Source organism: Capricornis sumatraensis, chromosome 2, assembly GCF_032405125.1.
Source record: "Capricornis sumatraensis isolate serow.1 chromosome 2, serow.2, whole genome shotgun sequence".
In the NCBI taxonomy this organism is placed as follows: domain Eukaryota; kingdom Metazoa; phylum Chordata; class Mammalia; order Artiodactyla; family Bovidae; genus Capricornis; species Capricornis sumatraensis.
Genome location: NC_091070.1, coordinates 169,336,895 through 169,358,839, shown reverse-complemented (window position 1 = coordinate 169,358,839; position 21,945 = coordinate 169,336,895). Strand labels below are relative to the sequence as shown.

Here is a 21,945-nt window from a genome sequence, read left to right as displayed (position 1 = left end):
TAATGGAATGTTCAGTGCAGTAAAAATTTGTGTGAAGTTAATAGTTTATTAACTTCTAAACCATACAACAGTGAGCATCCTTAAAGAACGCCAAAAAGATGTTCATTAGCTTTCTAAATTCAGATAGTTCTGTAGACGAACAGGAATTAGAAGTGAAAATATTCCATTTGGGAGCATATTGTTGGTTAGTAGTTGAGCCCTGATGGTTATTCTGCAAAGATGTAATAGTTCACATGGATCTTTGTATCTTGTTGAAGGAATGCAGTCCAGCCAATTTGAAATAATTGGACGTCTTCCTAAACTTAGCTGCATCTAAAGAAAAGAGAAATATTTTAAATTTGTAATATTAATCACTGGATTTGTTCAAATTATAAACATTTTAATTTTTAATTTAAATTCACTTGTATTCACTTAAGATAAACTTGTATCTTAAGTTTATTAACCACTATAATGCTTTTTTTCCCCAAAACATTTTTGCCTGAGTCAAGAATTTTTATACCCACTTTATTCACAAAATCACATATAAAGTTTAATGTCTTTTATGTCTAAGGACACAAAACATTATTTCTTACAACAGTGACTCTGTGTTTTTAATTTTAGACAGATCATATACTTATGGTTTATTAGCTTCTCCTTTAGGGTGTTGTCAATTTGACCATAAACTGAAATTATCTAGGAGACTTTAGAAACTATCAGTGCTGAGGTTCTATTCCTGAATTTCTGATTTAGTTGATTTGGGGTCCCAGGAGGCTCTAGCCAATGCAGTAGATATAAGAAGATGCAGGCTCGGTCCCTGGGTTGGGAAGATCCCCTGGAGGAGGGGACTCCAGTATTCTTGTCTGGAGAATCCCCATGGACAGAGGAACCTTTAGAGGCTATGGTCCATAGAGTCACAAAGAGTTAGACATGACTGAAGCAACTAAGCACATACACACAGACAACATTAACCTGCCAGGTAATGCCAATCATTGTAGTGTAAAATTTCATACTGCTGAATCACGAGAAGATCTGACAAGAGGTCCATCCCCATGAAGATGACTTTTTAAGGTTTAGTTAAGGTAACCTTTTAAATATTTAGTTCTAGTAGACAAATGTTATTAGCCTGATTCAGAAGTAAAAGACATCTACTGTATTACTTCTTTACAGATTGTATGATACTTAAATGATATATAATTTTTCATTAATAAATAATTTTTAAAGAATATTTTGTGTATATCTAGCAGTGAGCTTGGTGCTTAGGATAATTGCTAGGCTACACAAAACAGACATAGTCTCTGGGCTCACAGAACTGTAGTCTAGAAGTAAAGATATGTATATGTATATTTACAATAAAACTGGGAAGTATGGTAATGCAAAGCAGGTTATTTGAAGTGTTCTTTAAGCTGGTTTTTATGCCATCTTTCACCTTCTTGCTCAATGCTACTTCACTTATTAAACTGCAGTTGACTGGAATCCAGCTTTAACTATGCCATTCAGGCCAAGATTTTGATCAACTCACTCTATCCTACTACTGATACTGTTCTATTTTGAGTGTACTTCAGGAATAGCATTCACAGAGATGCCTGAGAATCAATATGTCCTATAATAATGGTACAAAACTAACACTGGACAAGGACAAGCAAATTCCTAAAACCGGTTGCCAAAATGGTGGTGGTGGTTTAGTCACTAAGTGGTGTCTGACTCTTTTGACCCCATGGACTGTAGCCTTCTAGGCTCCTTTGTCCATGGGAATTCTCCAGGCAAGAATACTGGAGAAGAAGAATCTCGTTCTCCAGGGGATCTTCCCAACCCAGGGATCTAACCCCATCTCCTGCATTGCAGGCAGATTCTTTACCAACTGAGCTACAATTTGACCAATTTGCCCTCCTTCCAATTGGCCCAGGGGTGTCTGATTGATATACATAGTTGAGGCTTAAGAAAATTAAAGATGCAACAGAATTATATTTCTTAGGAGTTTATTTCTGAAGTTACACCTTTAAAGACAAGGGGAATTGCTAAATTCTTTAGTAATGTGACTGGTTTAAATTTATAGGGCTACCTTCTTTATCTTAAGCAGACTTATTTTTTGACACTAATAAACATGATACAGTTTGATGCTGAAACTTGCAGTTCATTTTGACAGGGTGAACATGCCTGTTGCATGGTTGGTTTGTTGTTTTTTTTTCCCTAAACCTTATCAAGGAGAAACTCTTCTTATTTCTAAGGGATAGATATTTTCAACTGAACAAATATTTAAAGCCTTTATATTTTCATGCTTAAAACCGTTCAGGAATTTTGAAAAGCAAAATATGTTTTATGATTTTATGTTTTGTGATTTTATGTGGGGAGAAATGCAACTTTTATTTTAAAATATTCTATAGGAAAAGAAGTCTGTTAAAAATTAAATTTGTTGTGATTTTAATAGATATAGAAATCCTAATAAACAGGTTATCATGTAATTAGGGTATAATAATAACATACATCAACTTAATAAATGCTAAAATAAACTATAGATTTAACTTTTAAAAATTATTTCATATTTAGAAGATATAAAATTATGAACTAAAAGAGTTAATGTTCAAGAAAATTGGAATTCTACTTGTTTTTAATTTATAAGCATATACTCAGTGATTAATTTTCACTGGATCCATAGGTTTAAAATTGACTTTATTCTTGCCTCACAGTTCTGTCTTAAACTTGATCAATAATTGAGTCAAAGTACAAAGTAAAATATTTGCTTACCTCTATTTCCCTGATTGAAATGGTGGAAAGCACTCTGGAACAGAGCACTAAACATGTTTTAGCATCTTCCTCGATGTCTACCAATTCATGATCAACCATTATTCTCACTCTTGAAGGGTAGAGCAATATTGTTAACACAATGTTGACAGGGTTATTCTCTCTTTCTAAGATTCCATATTGCAGGAGTATTTTTAAGATATTGGATTGTCTCGTCTGAGCTACGTAAAGTAGAGGTGTGATGCCACTTAATGGGCTTGGACAGTATACTGGAGTGAAAGTTCTGTGAACCAGACAAACAAACAAGACCTCATTGAATGTAGAATTAAGAAATGTGGTAAACTGTTTGTCTTAAAATCATAATATTATCTTAAATAACTTTAATATAACTTTACCTTTATATATAATTTGTCTTAAAAAGAGTTTTCCACTCTGAATCTAGGCCAACTTGAAGATTAAAAAATAAGAAAGCTCCTACTATATACTTAAACCCCTTTTACACGTGTAAAAACAAACAAAAAGATTTATATTGTATGGAAAATATTTAACTTTAGTGATAGCAATTCTGTTTCTCATTTGAGAAATCCATAGTGATTAGAAGTTGCATTATGAAATTGATATAGCTCTAGAAAATCTAAAATGGAATAGAAGGACAGACTTTTGTACTTCACTTTTTAATAGAACAGAATTATGTGACCCTTTGATATCTTTTTATTTTTGTTGTTCTTAATCATATATCAGGCTTGGGATTGAATTGAGTTTGAAAATTAGACTGAAAAAAGAAACAGTGTAACTACCTTAATTCTATTTTTCACTGTAATAAAATTAGAATTGATATTTTCAGGTTGAAGAAATGTAAATTATGATGAGGACCATATCAGGTCTCTCAAGGACAGAATTTAATTTTCCATCTTCAGTAGAGTTTTGAGAGTTCTCTGAAATCTTGCTTTTCCTGGAGTACTATATGGTGGCTGAACTTGAAAATTTATGCTCTATTATGACAGAAATGAAAATTTTATTTTTTTTAATTGTATGTAGTTCTTGCAGTTGTTTCAGTTCATGGACATTTATGTTTGCTATTAAATTGGTCAAGATATGTAAATAGGACATGGTAGAATCAACCATAGGGGATTGTTTTAATTAATTATGAAGCCTTGATTTGGCCAAGTAAACATGGATTTTAGGACCAAAGAAAGGGAAATTTTACTCATAGTCCTGTCTCTAGAATTCTCTTGATTGGTCTAATAAAATACTGATATAGTCCAAAACCACATACAAACTATAAATATTAGTTTTAGACAATTATGCCTATCAAGGAGAGCATTATTCAAAAAGAAATTTAGGATTTCAAATAATTAAAATGAGAGGTGACATGATATAATGCCCAAAACAGTAGAGATTTAAAAGTTCTAGTTTCTAGGTTTCGGTTCTCCTAATAAGATGTGTGACATTGGGTAAGTCAGCCTCGTTGAGTCTCCCTTTCCTCATGCATTTATTTATGTGTTCATTTGCTCAGGCATTCATTAGCTAATTTATTTAACGACTTGTCCAGAGTGTACTAAGTACTAGATTTGCAGAGATGAAAGATGCTTATTATGGTCTAGTAAGGGAAATAGCAACTAATTTTAAAAACTTCAATGCAAGATGATAATTGCTATGATAGAAATATGCTTAAGATACTGTAAAAGCATTGAGGAGAGGCACTCAATTCTACCTAGAATACTCATTGCCTGTAGGTTATCCTGGAGGTAAGACTTGAATGATTAGTGGATGTTTGGCAATAAAGATTGGAAAGAATGTTTCATTTACAGATACAAACCAACATTGGAGTGTTGTTATGCAAGAATTTGCTATCTAAAATATATGTTCTATATTAGATAAATTATCTTGTTGATGTGTATTTGGGGTCCTAGAGACCTCCCCTGTGGTTCTTGTCAGGAACTCCAAAAAGTACAGCATGAAAATTACTAGACCAAAAGTCTATCTCCAAAGCTTCACTGAACTCTGAAACGCCAAGTTTTATGATTTAAAAAAAAAAAAAAATGTGCAGTGCAGAATAGCATTTTAGAAATTAAGAAGTAAGATTTTGTTAACACTCTGCCAGTGATACTATATATACACATTTAATTCTATATAAAGTATATATTAACTCTCTCCTAGAGTCATCTCCAGATCAATATTGTCCTGAATATTTCCTCTTTTTCACAAATACTTCTAACACATATGCAAAATTCAATTTTTAGACTACCTCTGTATTCTTTCTCCTGATTATTGGTATTCACTTTCCCAAATCACAGCTGCCTTCAACTTTTCTATGTTTCTTGGATTTGTGTGTGTTCTTCCCTTCCACTTTCAATTCTGGGGCAAGTCTTGCTGATTGTATAAGACTCTATCAAATAAACTTTTGCAAAGTGTTCTTTGATTGCCTGATTTTGTCTTACTCCTTATGGCTCTTTGTACATAGCTCCATTTAGCCCTTATCATTTTAGACAACTTGCTTAATGTCTCTAATCTTTCATTTTCTTATCTTCAAAATAAATGAGTGGGCAAGATAAACTATAAAATTTTAAGTTCTATGGGGCAATGCTTTTTGTCTGTTTAGTATACTATTATATCCCTAAATGCATAGAACAATGATTGGCCCATAGGAGATACTCAAGTATATGTTAAGTGATTTTTGTTTTACTATTATCCTGAGAAATATTATTATTTTTTAATTAATTAAAGTTAAAATATTTAATTTTAATATTATTAAAATATTAATTTCTTCTATAGCTTTGGACCTAATAAGATTTTTGGTGAAGTGTAATCACTGAGAATTTTCAAGAACAATCTCATTTATTCATCTTGCTAACTCTTAAGATATTTGACTTAAAAGTCTTATAAGTATTGGGATTTAGAGGACTTAGGGAGCAAAAAATATCATAAGTGGACCTTTTTAAGATTTAGAGATATTAGCTGATTTTAAGATATTAAGATTAAGATTACCTGTAGAAGATACTTTGGACCAAAAATGTTGAAACATAACTAAAACTCAAATAGGTTTAAAATGAGATTTGAATGTCTAGTCTGTACCCAAATGGCATATGATTAATCCTCACGTTTAAAGACCATGTTATTGTAAACCAAAATTTGCTTAATCTGTACTGACAGTTAATTATAACAGTGCTTATATGGATGAAGGGAGGCAAGCAAGTCAAGAATCAGTTTTTAAATGTGAGCTTAATGAACTGAACCCTCTGTATCTGAAAACCTGTCGTATACACAGTTACAAAATGGGATATAATATTTCCATAGAGATATACAGAGAATGATTCTGTTTTGCAGCTATAATAGTTATTTTTAAAATGTTTCCTAGTATTTCTCTTTTGGTCTGACTGCCAATTCAATATATGTTTCTTCACAATAATTTTATCTCTGATATTTGACACAGTTGACTTTCTTGAGATATTTTCCCATGGCTCAGTGGGACCATTCTCTTTAAGATGCAGCTACCTCTTTGACTATTCATTCTCAACCCTCTTTCACTGATCCCTCTTTCTCTGCCCTTAACATCTGAGTAAAGTAAATGTGGCCTTTTGACTATTTTCATCTGACTAACTATTCTCAGGCAATTTCATCTATGACAGTAACATGAATTCAGTTCAGTTCAGTTCAGTCACTCATTCGTGTCTGACTCTTTGCGACCCCATGAATCGCAGCACGCCAGGCCCCCCTGTCCATCACCAACTCCGGGAGTTCACTCAGACTCACATCCATCGAGTCAGCGATGCCATCCAGCCATCTCATTCTCTGTCGTCCCCTTCTCCTCCTGCCCCCAGTCCCTCCCAGCATCAAAGTCTTTTCCAATGAGTCAACTCTTCACATAAGGTGGCCAAAGTAGTCGTCCCCTTCTCCTCCTGCCCCCAGTCCCTCCCAGCATCAAAGTCTTTTCCAATGAGTCAACTCTTCACATAAGGTGGCCAAAGTACTGGAGTTTCAGCTTTAGCATCATTCCTTCCAAAGAAATCCCAGGATTGATCTCCTTCAGAATGGACTGGTTGGATCTCCTTGCAGTCCAAGGGACTCTCAAGAGTCTTCTCTAACACCACAGTTCAAAAGCATCAATTCTTCAGCGCTCAGCCTTCTTCACTGTCCAACTCTCATATCCATACATGACTACAGGAAAAACCATAGCCTTGACTAGACGGACCTTAGTCGGCAAAGTAATGTCTCTGTTATTCATTTATTCAACAAATACTTATTGATTGCATACTGTATGCCAGGCTCTCTTTTGGGTACTTGGGATATATGAGTGAACAAAACAAAGATACCTCCTTTCTTGCTAATACAGCAGTGAGGGGAAACAAACAATGCAGAATGATCATAGCAGACAAGATAATTTTATAGTATGTAGAGGTTCTGATAAATATTGTGGGGAAAAAGAAAAAGTAAGGCAGGATAAGTATGGAAATGCTGAGAAGGTACAGTGAGGTCATTTGTCAATTTTATTTTATTTTTAATTGAAGTGTGGTTAATATGTTTTCAGGTATACAACATAATAATTTGATATTTAATATCAAATATTAAATACATTATGAACTGACCACTACAATTCATCATCTGTTACCATGCAAAGTTATTATGATATTATTGACTATATCCCCGATGCTGCAAATTACATCCCCATTACTTATTTTATAACGAAGTTGGTACCTCTTAATCTCCTTTACCTATTTCTTCCAACTCCTAACCCTGCTGCCCTAAAACCAATAGTTTGTATCTGTGAGTCTGTTTCCTTTTTCTGTTGTTGTTCATTTGTTTTGTTTTTTAGATTCTATGTGTAAGTGAAATAATATAGTATTTATTTTTCTCTATTTAAATTATTTCACTTAGTGTAATGTCTGTCTAGTCAAGGCTATGACTTTTCCAGTGGTCATGTATGGATGTGAGAGTTGGACAGTGAAGAAAGCTGAGTGCTGAAGAATTGATGCTTTTGAACTGTGGTGTTGGAGAAGACTCCTGAGAGTCCCTTGGACTGCAAGGAGATCCAACCAGTCCATTCTGAAGGAGATCAGCCCTGGGCATTCTTTGGAAGGAATGATGCTGAAGCTGAAACTCCAATACTTTGGCCACCTCATGCGAAGAGTTAACTCATTGGAAAAGACTTTGATGCTGGGAGGGACTGGGGGCAGGAGGAGAAGGGGATGACAGAGGATGAGATGGCTGGATGGCATCACTGACTCAATGGACATGAGTCTGAGTGAACTCCGGGATTTGGTGATGGACAGGGAGGCCTGGCGTGCTGCAATACATGGGGTTGCAAAGAGTTGGACACGACAGAGAGACTGAACTGAACTGAACTGAACTGAATGTCTTCTAAATCTGTTGATGTTATCACAAATAAGAAGATCTTATTCTTTTTTTATGGATGAGTAATAATCCTTTGTATTTATGTGTATACACACAGACATGACTTCTTTATCTACTATGGTTACTTAGGTTACTTCCATATCTTGGGTCCTGTAAATAATGCTGCAATGAACATAGACATGCATATATCTTTTTGAATTCGTGTTTTCATTTTCTTCACATAAATACCCAGAAGTGAACTTGCTGAGTCCTATGGTAACTCTATTTTTAATTTTTTGAGGAACCTACATACTGTTTCCACAGTGACTGCACAGTCTACATTTTCAGCCACAGTGCACAAAGTTTCCCTTTTCTTTTCATTAACACTTATTTGTTGTCTTTTTGATAACAAACATTCTGACAAGTGGGAAGTGATCTCATTATGGTTTTAATTTGCATTTCTCTAATATGTGTACTATGATCAGTGCGTTCTCTTGGCAAAACTCTATTATTTGCCCTGCTTCATTCAGAATTCCAAGGGCAAATTTACTGTTAATCCAGGTGTTTCTTGAGTTCCTACTTTTGCATTCCAGTCCCCTATAATGAAAAGGATATCTTTTTTGGGTGTTAATTCTAAAAGGTCTTGTAGGTCTTCATAGAGCCATTCAACTTCAGCCTCTTCAGTGTTACTGGTCGGGGCATAGACTTGGATTACCGTGATGTTGAATGGTTTGCCTTGGAAATGAACAGAAATCATTCTGTCGTTTTTGAATTGCACCCAAGAACTGCATTTTGGACTCTTTTGTTGACCATGATGGTTACTCCATTTCTTTTTTTAAAATAAATTTATTTATTTTAATTGGAGGCTAATTGCCTTACATTATTGTCTTGGTTTTGCCATACATCAACATGAATCCGCCATGGGTGTACATGTGTTCCCCATCCTGAACCCCTCCCCCCACCTCCCTCCCCCATACCATCTCTCTGGGTCATCCCAGTGCACCAGCCGAAGCATCCTGTATCATGCATTGAACCTGGACTGGTGATTCGTTTCATATTTGAAATTATACATGTTTCAGTGCCATTCTCCTAAATCATCCCACCCTCTCCCTCTCCCACAGAGTCCAAAAGACTGTTCTATACATGTGTCTCTTTTGCTTTCTCACATATAGGGTTATCGTTACCATCTTTCTAAATTCCATATATATATGCATTAGTATACTGTATTGGTGTTTTTCTTTCTGGCTTACTTCACTCTGTATAGTAGGCTCCAGTTTCATCCACCTCATTAGAACTGATTCAAATGTATTCTTTTTAATGGCTGAGTAATAATCCATTGTGTATATGTACCACAGCTTTCTTATCCATTCATCTGCTGACAGACATCTAGGTTGATTCCATGTCCTGGCTATTAAACAGTGCTGTGATGAACATTGAGGTACACGTGTCTCTTTCAATTCTGGTTTCCTTGGTGTGTATGCCCAGCAGTGGGATTACTGGGTCATAAGGCAGTTCTATTTCCATTTTTTTAAGGAATCTCCACACTGTTCTCCATAGTGGCTGTACTAGTTTGCATTCCGACCAACAGTGTGAGGGTTCCTTTTTCAATAAATGAGATAAAAAACACTCTGGAGGGAACAAATAGTACAATAATGGAGGCAGAAGATAGGATCAGTGAAGTAGAAGATAGAATGGTAGAAATAAATGAATGAGAGAGGAAAAAAGGAAAATGAATTACAAGAAATAAGGACAAACTCAGAGACCTCCAGGACAATGTTAAACACCCCAACATTCGAATCACAGGAGTCCAAGAAGAAGAAGACAAAAATAAAGACCATGAGAAAATACTTGAGGAGATAATAGTTGAAAACTTCCCTAAAATGGGGAAGGAAATAATCACCCAAGTCCAGAAACCCAGAGAGTCCCAAACAGGATAAACCCAAGGTGAAACACCCCAAGACACATATTAATCAAATTAACAAAGATCAAACACAAAGAACAAATATTAAAAGCAGTAAGGGAAAAACAACAAATAACACAACAAGGGGATTCCCATAGGGATAACAGATGATCTTTCAATAGAAACTCTTCAGGCCACGAGGGAATGGCAAGACATACTTAAAGTGATGAAAGAAAATTACAGCCCAGATTACTGTACCCAGCAAGGATCTCATTCAAATATGAAGGAGAAATAAAAAACTTTACAGACAAGCAAAAGCTGAGAGAATTCAGCACCACCAAACCAGCTCTCCAACAAATGCTAAAGGATCTTCTCTAGACAGGAAACACAAAAAGAGTGTATAAACTTGAACCTGAAACAGTAAAGTAAATGGCAATGGGATCATACTTATCAATAATTCCCTTAAACATAAATGGGTTGAATGCCCCAACCAAAAACAAAGACTGGCTGAATGGATACAAAAACAAGACCCCTATATATGTTGTCTACAAGAGATCCACCTCAAAACAGGGGACACATACAGACTGAAAGTGAAGGGCTTGAAAAAGATACTCCATGCAAATAGAGACCAAAAGAAAGCAGGAGTAGCAATACTCATATCAGATAAAATAGACTTTAAAACAAAGGCTGTGAAAAGAGACAAAGAAGGACACTACATAATGATCAAAGGATCAACCCAAGAAGAAGGTATAACAATTACCCAACATAGGAGCACCACAATATGTAGGCTAATGCTAACAAATATGAAAAGGGAAATTAACAATAACACAATAATAGTGGGAGACTTTAATACCTCACTCAAACCTATGGATAGATCAACTAAACAGAAAATTAACAAGGAAACACAAACTTTAAATGATACAATGGACCAGTTAGACCTAATTGATATCTATAGAACATTTCACCCCAAAACAATGAATTTCACCTTTTTCTCAAGTGCACACGGAACCTTCTCCAGGATAGATCACATCCTAGGCCATAAATCTAGCCTTGATAAATTCAAAAAAACTAAAATCATTCCAAGCATGTCTTCTGACCACAATGCGGTAAGATTAGATCTCAATTACAGGAGAAAAACTATTAAAAATTCCAACATATGGAGGCTGAACAACACACTGCTGAATAACCAACAAATCACAGAAGAAATAAAAAAAGAAATCAAAATATGCATAGAAACAAATGAAAATGAAAACACAACAACCCAAAACCTGTGGGAAACTGTACTCCATTTCTTGTAAGGGATTCCTGCCCGCAGTAGTAGATACAATGGTCATCTGAGTTAAATTCACCCATTTCAACCCATCTTAGTTCTCTGATTCCTAGAATGTGGACGTTCACTCTTGCCATCTCCTGTTTGACCACTTCCAATTTGCCTTGTTTGATAGACCTAAGATTCCAGGTTCCTATGCAATATTGCTCTTTACAGCATCAGACCTTGCTTCTATCACCAGTCACATCCACAGCTGGGTGTTATTTTTGCTTTGGCTCTATCCCTTCATTCTTTCTGGAGTTATTTCTCCACTGATCTCCAGTAGCATATTGGGAACGTACCGACCTGGGGAGTTTAAGTTTCAGCGTTCTATCTTCTTGCATTTTCATTGGAAATGCCAAAGAATGCTCAAACTACCGCACAATTGCACTCATATCACATGCTAGTAAAGTTATGCTCAAATTTCTCCAAGCCAGGCTTCAGCAATACATGAACCATGACTTCCAGATGTTCAAGATGGTTTTAGAAAAGGCAGAGGAACCAGAGATCAAATTACCAACATCTGCTGGATCATGGAAAAAGTAACAGAGTTCCAGAAAAACATCTATTTCTGCTTTATTGACTATGCCAAAGCCTTTGACTGTGTGGATCACAATAAACTGTGGAAAATTCTGAAAGAGATGGGAATACCAGACCACCTGACCTGCCTCTTGAGAAATCTGTATGCAGGTCAGGAAGCAACAGTTAGAACTGGACATGGAACAACAGACTGGTTCCAAATAGGAGAAGGAGTACGTCAAGGCTGTATATTGTCACCCTGCTTATTTAACTTTTATGCAGAGTACATCATGAGACATGCTGGGCTGGATCAAGCACAAGCTGGAATCAAGATTGCCAGGAGAAATATCAATAACCTCATATATGCAGATGACCCACTCTTATGGCAGAAAGTGAAGAAGAACTAAAGAGCCTCTTGATGAAAGTGAAAGAGGAGAGTGAAAAAGTTGACTTAAAATTCAACAATCAGAAAATTAAGATCATGGCATCCAGTCCCATCACTTCATGGCAAATAGATGGGGAAACAGTGGAAACAGCAGCTGACTTTATTTTGGGGGGCTCCAAAATCACTGCAGATGGTGACTGCAGCCATGAAATTAAAAGACACTTACTCCTTGGAAGGAAAGCTATGACCAACCTAGATAGCATATTGAAAAGCAGAGACATTACTTTGCCAACAAAGGTCCGTCTAGTCAATGTCATGGTTTTTCCAGTAGTCATGTATGGATGTGAGAGTTGGACTGTGAAGAAAGCTGAGCGCTGAAGAATTGATGCTTGAACTGCGGTGTTGGAGAAGACTTTTGAGAGTCCCTTGGACTGCAAGGAGATCTAATTAGTCCATCCTAAAGCTGATCTGTCCTGAGTGTTAATTGGAAGGACTGATGTTGAACCTGAAACTCCAATACCTTGGCCACCTGATGCGAAGAGCTGACTCATTTGAAAAGACCCTGATGCTGGGAAAGATTGGGGGTGGGAGGACAGAGGATGAGATGGTTGGATGGCATCACTGACTCAATGGACTTGGGTCTGGGTGGACTCCGGGAGTTGATGATGGATAGGGAGGCCTGGTGTACTGCGGTTCATCGGGTCACAAAGAGCCAGATATGACTCAGTGACTGAAGTGAACTGACTGAATATGTGTGTGCACATGCACACACACTGATACTAGTGATGTTGAGCCTCTTTTCATGTCTATAAGCCATGTGTATGTCTTCCTTTGAAAAACACCTATTGGGTCTCCAGCCCTTTTTCAAAATTTTGTTCTTATAATATTGAGTTCTTTACGTGTTTTAGATATTAACCTTTGATTGGATATATAGTACATGTCTCCCCTTACTCAATAGGTAGCCTTTTCATTTTGTTGATGCTTTCCTTTGCTATTGACAAGATTTTTTATTATGATGTAGTTCTATCTGTTTATTTTTGCTTTTGTTGCCTTTCCCTGAGGATATGTATTTAAGAAAATATTGCTAAGACTGATGTATCTCTGTTCATTTCCAAGATAAACCATTCAATATCACTGTAATCCAAGTCTGTGTCCCAACTAGTAATGCTGAAGAAGCTGAAGTTGAACGGTTCTATGAAGACCTACAAGACCTTTTAAAACTAACACCCAAAAAGATGTCCTTTTCATTATAGGGGACTGGAATGCAAAAGTAGGAAGTCAAGAAACACCTGGAGTAACAGGCAAATTTGACCCTGGAATGCAGAATGAAGCAGGGCAAAAACTAATAGAGTTTTGCCAAGAAAATGCCCTGGTCATAGCAAACACCCTCTTCCAACAACACAAGAAAAGACTCTACACATGGACATCACCAGATGGTCAACATCAAAATCAGATTGATTATATTCTTTGCAGCCAAGGATGGAGAAGCTCTATACAGTCAACAAAAACAAGACCAGGAGCTGACTGTGGCTCAGATCATGAACTCCTTATTACCAAATTCAGACTTAAATTGAAGAAAGTAGGGAAAACCACTAGACCATTCAGGTATGACTTAAGTCAAATCCCTTATGATTATACATTGGAAGTGAGAAATAGATTCATGTGTCTAGATCTGATAGATAGAGTGCCTGATGAAGTATGGAATGAGGTTCGTGACATTGTACAGGAGACAGGGATCAAGACCATCCCCATGTAAAAGAAATGCAAAAAAGCAAAATGGCTGTCTGGGGAGGCCTTGCAAATAGCTGTGAAAAGAAGAGAGGCGAAAAGCAAAGGAGAAAAGGAAAGATATAAGCATCTGAATACAGAGCTCCAAAGAATAGCAAGAAGAGATAAAAAAGCCTTCTTCAGCAATCAATGCAAAGAAATAGAGGAAAAGAACAGAATGGGAAAGACTAGAAATCCCTTCAAGAAAATTAGAGATACCAAGGGAACATTTCATGCAAAGATGGGCTCAATAAAGGACAGAAATGGCCTGGACCTAACAGAAGCAGGAGATATTAAGAAGAGGTGGCAACAATACACAGAAGAACCTTACAAAAAAGATCTTCACGACCCAGATAATCACGATGGTATGATCACTCATCTAGAGCCAGCCATCCTGAAATATGAAGTCAAGTGGGCCTTAGAAAGTATCACTATGAACAAAGCTAGGGGAGGTGACGGAATTCCAGTGGAGCTATTTCAAATCGTGAAAGATGATGCTGTGAAAGTGCTGCATTCAATATGTCAGCAAATTTGGAAAACTCAGCAGTGGCCACAGGACTGAAAAAGGTCAGTTTTCATCTCAATCCCAAAGAAAGCCAATGCCAAAGAATGCTCAAACTACCACACAATTGCACTCATCTCACACGCTAGTAAAGTAATGCTCAAAACTCTCCAAGCCAGGCTTCAGCAATACGTGAACTGTGAACTTCCAGATGTTCAAGCTCGTTTTAGAAAAGTCAGAGGAACCAGAGATGAAATTGCCAACATCCACTGGATCATGGAAAAAGCAAGAGAGTTCCAGAATAACATCTCTTTCTGCTTTATTGACTATACCAAAGCCTTTGACTGTGTGGATCACAATAAACTCTGGGAAATTCTTCAAGAGATGGGAATACCAGACCACCTGACCTGCCTCTTGAGAAATCTGTATGCAGGTCAGGAAGCAGCAGTTAGAACTGGACATGGAACAACAGACTGGTTCCAAATAGGAAAAGGAGTACGTCAAGGCTGTATATTGTCACCCTGCTTATTTAACGTTTATGCAGAGTATATCATGAGAAACCCTGGACTGGAAGAAACACAAGCTGGAATCAAAATTGCCAAGAGAAATTATCAATCACCTCAGATATGCAGATGACAGCACCCTTATGGCAGAAACTGAAGAGGAACTAAAGAGCCTCTTGATGAAAGTGAAAATGGAAAGTGAAGAAGTTGGCTTAAAACTCAACATTCAGAAAACGAAGATCATGGCATCTGGTCCCATCACTTCATGGGAAATAGATGAGGAAACAGTGGAAACAGTGTCAGACTTTATTTTTTGGGGCTCCAAAATCACTGCAGATGGTGACTGCAGCCGTGAAATTAAAAGACGCTTACTCCTTGGAAGAAAAGTTATGACCAACCTAGATAGCATATTCAAAAGCAGAGACATTACTTTGCCAACTAAGGTTCCTTTAGTCAAGGCTATGGTTTTCCCTGTGGTCATGTATGGATGTGAGAGTTGGACTGTGAAGAAGGCTGAGTGCCGAAGAATTGATGCTTTTGAACTGTGGTGTTGGAGAAGACTCTTGAGAGTCCCTTGGACTGCAAGGAGATCCAACCAGTCCATTCTGAAGGAGATCAGCCCCAGGATTTCTTTGGAAGGAATGATGCTAAAGCTGAAACTCCAGTACTTTGGCCACCTCATGTGAAGAGTTGACTCATTGGAAAAGACTCTGATGCTGGGAGGCATGGGGGCAGGAAGAGAAGGGGACGACCCAGGATGAGATGGCTGGATGGCATCACTGAGTCGACGAACGTGGGTCTGAGTGAACTCTGGGAGTTGGTGATGGACAGGAAGGCCTGGTGTGCTGCGATTCATGAGGTCGCAAAGAGTTGGACACAACTGAGCAACTGAACTAAACTGAACTGATGTTTTCTTCTAGAATTTTTATGATTTCTGGTCTCATATTTCAGTTTTAAATAAATTTTGAGTTTATTTTTGTATATAGTGTAACAATCTGGTCAGTTTGTGTGTAGCTATCCTGTTTTCCCAATACCATTTACTGAAGAGGCTGTCTTTTCCCCATTGTATATTCCTGCTTCCTTTGTTGTATATTCAGTTCAGTTCAGTTCAGTTCAGTCCCACAGTCATGTCCGACTCTCTGCGACCCCATGAATTGAAACATGCCAGGCCTCCCTGTCCATCACAAACTCTCAGAGTTCACTCAGACTCAAGTCTATCGAGTCCGTGATGCCATCCAGCCATCTCATCCTCGGTCGTCCCCTTCTCCTCCTGCCCCCAATCCCTCCCAGCATCAGACTCTTTTCCAATGAGTCAACTCTTCACATGAGGTGGCCAAAGTACTGGAGTTTCAGCTTTAGCATCATTCCTTCCAAAGAACACCCAGGGCTGATCTCCTTCAGAATGGACTGGTTGGATCTCCTTGCAGTCCAAGGGACTCTCAAGAGTCTTCTCCAACACCACAGTTCAAAAGCATCAATTCTTCAGCACTCAGCCTTCTTCACAGTCCAACTCTCACATCCATACATGACCACAGGATTGACTGACAGTAAAAGCATGGGTTTATTTTTAGACATTCAATTCTGTTCCATTGATGTATGTTATCTGTTTTTTTTTTTTTAATGCCATTGCTATACAGTTTTGATTACTATAGCTTTGCAGTATAGTTTGAAATCAGGACGTATGATACCTCTAGCTTTTTTCTTCTTTATCAAGGTTGCTTTGGCTGTTGATAGTCTTTCATTGTTCCATACAAATGAATCAAGGAATGTAAGCAGACTTTAGAAGCTGGCAAAAGCAGCTAATGCCTCTAACTAGAGCCCTCCAGAAGGAATCTGTCCTGTGACATCGTGATATGAGCCATTGTAGCCTCATTTTGGACTTTTGAACATCAGAAATATAAAATAATAAATTTATCTTGTTTTAAGCCGCTAAGTTTGTAGCAGTTTGTTATAGCAGCAAAAGAAAACTAATATAATCATCAACCAGTCTCAACATTTATAAATCTGAAGTCTAACTCTTCTTCCTCTTTCATTCTCTACTTCTGGTCACCTACTGTAATTCTGGTTATTCTGTTTAGTAATATCTCTTCTTTTCCCATTGCTATTGTTTTAAGTCCTCATTATAATTTACCTGGACAGTTATGATAACAAAAGGTGGCTAGGGGCTGTGTGTGGAGGGTGGTGGTAGTAGAGCAGAATTAGTTTCCTCCCAAATTATTATAAATACCCAAATAATCTTAGTTAGCATACTGAGCATGCTATGCAAATTCAGTTTCAAGCAACTCCTCTAACCACCTGCCTCTTTTATTTCAGATGTGTCCCTCAACCTTTTCTACATAGAAATTCTGAATATGCAGATGAGCAGTCTACTACTAACTGGTCTGTCAGCTCCAGCTGCAGCCTTTCTTGCCACAGTCCAGTCTTCAGATGAGAGCTGGTTAATCTTTTCATACTACAATTCTGATCTTCACTGACTGGGCATCACCCATGGTGTAAATTTTAGATTTCTTAGTATGGCCTACAAAATCTTTCATAGTTTCACTTTTAGGCCTTATTTCTCACTATTACTTGATTTCCATCTCATTCTCTAGCAGTTGCTGAGCTGCCTATAGTCAATGGATAAAATGTGTTTGTGTCTCTCTTGGCTTTAGTCAGCCTCTCTCTGCCTAGATTATGTTTCTTCAATGGAAAGACAGGGAAGACTCCTTTTTATCTTTGAAAAATCAGTTTAAGACAATCACTTCTAAAGAGCCTTCTAGATATCTGCTCCTCCCCAATAGTGTTAACAATGTCCTATATTCTTTCTACCTGTACATACTTCTGTTTCTGAATTCATAGTGTAATTATTCTTTTCATGGCCTGCTTACTAGTCTGTGAGCTCTCCAAAATTAGGAAATATATCTACTTTGTTTTTGTGTCCCCAACAAATAACACAATGCCTAGTACTTAGAAAATGCTAAATACTTGCTATTATTTTAACTGAATGATATTTTTTCTCTTTAACCACTTACAGTCTGTCATACAGTAGCATTTATTTTTGCTATAATAAATAAGCAAAAATGAACAGCCTTTAAGTTCCTTTCCCTCACTAATTCTGTCTTTTTTTTTCCCCAGGGTCCTATTTATACACTTTATGATTGTATTAGGGACATTATCAAACTGGAGTGTATACAAGGGGAGGTGACCAAAGAGTGATGCTGTTATGGAAATAAACAACAGATAGTAGGAAACTTAAGATATTCTTTATGGGGTCATAATAACTATGTTCAAATATTTGAGAGGTTTTCATATAGGAGACAGAGTGAGTAGACTTTGTCCTTTATATTTCTGGGGGCAGAGTTGGAGAAATGGAGACAGAATTCAGTGCATTATGAGAAAGAAGAATCTAAACACAGTATAAAAATTCACTTTTCATCGAATACAATCTTGATTAACCACTTGCTATGTATCTAGATAGTTCTAGGCACTGAGGATTCACTGTTGAGGAAGTAGTTAAACTTCCTCCTTTCATGGAGCCTTTTTTTTTTTTTGCTACACCACATGACATGTGGAATCTTAGTCCCTCAACCAGGGATCACACTTACACCCCCTGCATTTGAAGCACAGAGTTTTAACCACTGGACCACCTGGGAAGTTCCTCCTGGAGCTTACTTTTATCAAGAGTATATAGTGGACAACCAATACATGGTTGGAATATAGTGTTCAAGGAAGAGTGACATAAGAATAGATTTGGGAGGTTGGATTTGGGGATAGATTGTATGGGAATTTTAAAAAATGGATATTGATTTTGAATTTTTTTCTACTGGTACTGGGAAATCTTTGGATGATTTTAAACATGAGAAGTATGGCCTATTTTACATTTTTAAAAGGTCACTCAGGCTGCTGCCTCAAGAATGGATTGTAAGAAGGAAGAATGGAAGCTGGAAGATTTCTAGTAGGAGTCTTTTGGAGTTATCTAGGTAAGAAGTAATGGTGGCTTCACCTCGGTTAGGAATGGAGGAGATGAAAAGTATAACTAATTGGGATATGTTTTAGAGATAAAGTCAAAAAGATTTGCTGATGTGATGTGAAAGAAAGAGAAGAAACAAGAATAAGTCCTAGATTTCTGACCTGAGCAACAGAGGCTGTTAATCTAGTGGAGAATTCAAGAGAAGCAGCAAGTTAGCAGGCAGAGGGTAACTTAGATCAACACTCTGTTTTGTTTCTGTTAAATTTTAGATGTTGAGCCAACAGCCTAATATAAGAGGAGTCTGGGGCTCAGAGGAGAGGTCATGGCTGGAGATAAAGATTTAGGAGTCAATGACATATGATGATATTTAAAGTCGTGGGACTGGGTAAAATCTTTGAGAGGGAAGTGGATGGCTAGGACAGAGAATGGCCCCTGGTAAAGGAATGGTTTATCTCAGGAAATACTTAACTCACTACTACTGGCGTTGTTCAAGCAGAGACCAGATGAGCAGCAACCAGGGATACATTATGGGAGTTGTTGTCCAGAAAGAGGGGCTGGGGGAGGTTTGTTAATGAATTCTTAGGTTCCATTTGAATTTAAGGTTCTGTGATTCTGAAAGACCCAAAAAGCTGTGGTACACAGAATTGGTCTGTAAGGTGTTTTACCTTGAGGATGCATCTAAGTCAAAATATATGAATCTTAAAACAGTTTATCAAAACGGTTGTTAATGGCACACTCTTATGTCCCACTGTGTGTTTCTTTTTCATTTTCTGTTCTTTCTTTTCAGTTTTCCCTTGCCCCTCCACTCCCCCATTAACCTTTGTAAAAACTTAATCCTCTCTTCCTCTGTTTCATTTCATTTTTCTTTCCTATGGGCCTGTCAGGGATGCACAAAGGCATTACTTAGTCCAGTTAGTGATACTCATTGTTAGGAGTTGCTGATCTCTGCTACAGTTACATATATAATTGCCCTTAAAACAATGAAAAAGTGCTATTTGGGAGTTTTATTTATTGATATTGCAGAATTCAGCTCTCAGGTTTTGTACTTAGGTTATTATTGGTTGTTATTAAGGAAAGTAATCTAGTGGTTCTCTAACACCACATAGGATCACATAATACACCATCAAGAAAACAACACTGCTTCAGGAAGAATTGAAATTGGTTTAGTCTTAAACTGATCTTATCTGCCTTATTTTTCATTACATACATAGTTCTATCCTTGTGGTAAGTACGGTGCCTCATATATAGTAAGGTGATAAATATTTTGTTGAATGAGTGAACATATGCACATCTATTCTGTTCATTAGACATTCAAACCAAAAAGTAAATTAGAGTTAGTGCAAACTAAGTAACTTTAAAATCTGTATTACAGACTACAATGAGGTCATGTTAGATATTTTATTCTGATAAGATCCTCAGTAATATTCATTAGCTAGATTGCCATGTTTGGATTATATGTAAATGTGATTCCATAGCAGATTGAATCAGGTATTTGACTTTCATTGTAGTCAACTCTGGGGAATTTGATGTCAAATTTGCCAATAATATTAACATAAAAAGAGAATTATAATGTTTAATAAATATTACTAAGTGAATATGTGTTTATACTCTGAATTATACTTTGGAAGTCAGTTTATATAAATGATATTATAGGTAAACATTTTCAGTATTCTCAAAAAGAGGAGATCACAACATTACAAAAGCAATGTCTTTGACTAGTTACAGAAATCTAGGTTGTCTAATGTTGCATTATCTTGAGCACTAACATGTAAGCTCTATAGGGCAAACCACTAGTAATTTATTGACACATAATCATGTACATATAGGCAAAATTCTATTGAATAACTAATGAAGGAAGGAACAAATGAATGGACAATCAAGTCAGGATTCCTTATATAGTCACTATGCATATACATTTTAGAAAAAAAGGAGTAGTATAATCTCTTAAAGAGAAATTTTCTCCTTTTATGTTGAAAACATAGGAGATTATTACCTCCGTATCAGTGCCAGGTTAAAACTTCTGTCTTGAACATAGTCTTTTGTCTTCTTGAGAAGCAGATCCACAAAGTCAGGATTACCTTTTCTGGCAAAAACCCAGTACAGAATTGTATTCACACATATTTCAGTAAATTCAAGGTTAAAATTTAGTTCAGAACGGCATCTTGATTTTTCCACAAATGCAATATAATCTGAGAGTAGTAGGTCAAATCCTTCCAAGTCGATGTACCTCAGAATTTTCGCCAGTGTTCTATAAACCCTGGGCTCATAGCAGTGATATCCCCACTGATGCAAAGACTGCAAGGATGGTCTTTTAAAAACTTTGTCAATGAGACTACAGAATATATTGCTTCGTGGGCAAGAAGTCTTACAACATAATTTAGAAGATTTACTCATTGCTATTTAAGGCAATGATATAGAAATAAAATCACAGCAAGTCATACTGTAACCCTTCAGTTACATATTTTGATAGTATGGTAGGCTTTACTTCACAAACAGGAAGTGCCCTTTAAACTGTAGCCAGAAAAAAATAATCATGTGAAATATTACCATCAAGTACTGGATGACATCACAATAGATGGAGATCTGTCATCAGTAAGGATCAGAAATTTGGGATATTAAATGTAACAGATGACTTTGGGAAAGACATATTGGACAGAAATGGCATGTTGGAGAGATACGATATGATATTTTTAACTTTCTAAGAATTCACTTCAAGCTAATAGTATGTTTATCATGTGCTAAAACCCACAGTCTACACATGAGACAAAATATTATCAGATTGATTATTCTGTTTAGGCCATAATATAACAGACAGTGATAGAATGAAAAAAGTTCAGTACTATTGTTCTCATATTCTGCATGAGGACTGCATATTCTCACTTAATCTTCATGGAATATTTTCCCAACAGACTGGTTCCAAATAGGAAAAGGAGTACGTCAAGGCTGTATATTGTCACCCTGCTTATTTAACTTATAGGCAGAGTACATCATGAGAAATGCTGGACTGGAAGAAACACAAGCTGGAATCAAGATTGCCAGGAGAAATATCAATCACCTCAGAT

The 21,945-nt window shown here is 36.8% G+C and overlaps 1 protein-coding gene across 1 annotated transcript; it reads right to left on the bottom strand.

The window, feature by feature from the left end:
* Positions 1–105: 105 nt before the first annotated feature.
* Positions 106–21,277, bottom strand: ASB17 (ankyrin repeat and SOCS box containing 17). The gene is made up of 3 exons (XM_068961008.1): positions 20,877–21,277; positions 2,722–3,001; positions 106–312 (listed from the first exon to the last, which is right to left on the bottom strand). Exons 1-3 carry the CDS (start codon positions 21,275–21,277, stop codon positions 106–108), a joined length of 888 nt encoding a protein of 295 aa, XP_068817109.1.
* Positions 21,278–21,945: the final 668 nt, after the last annotated feature.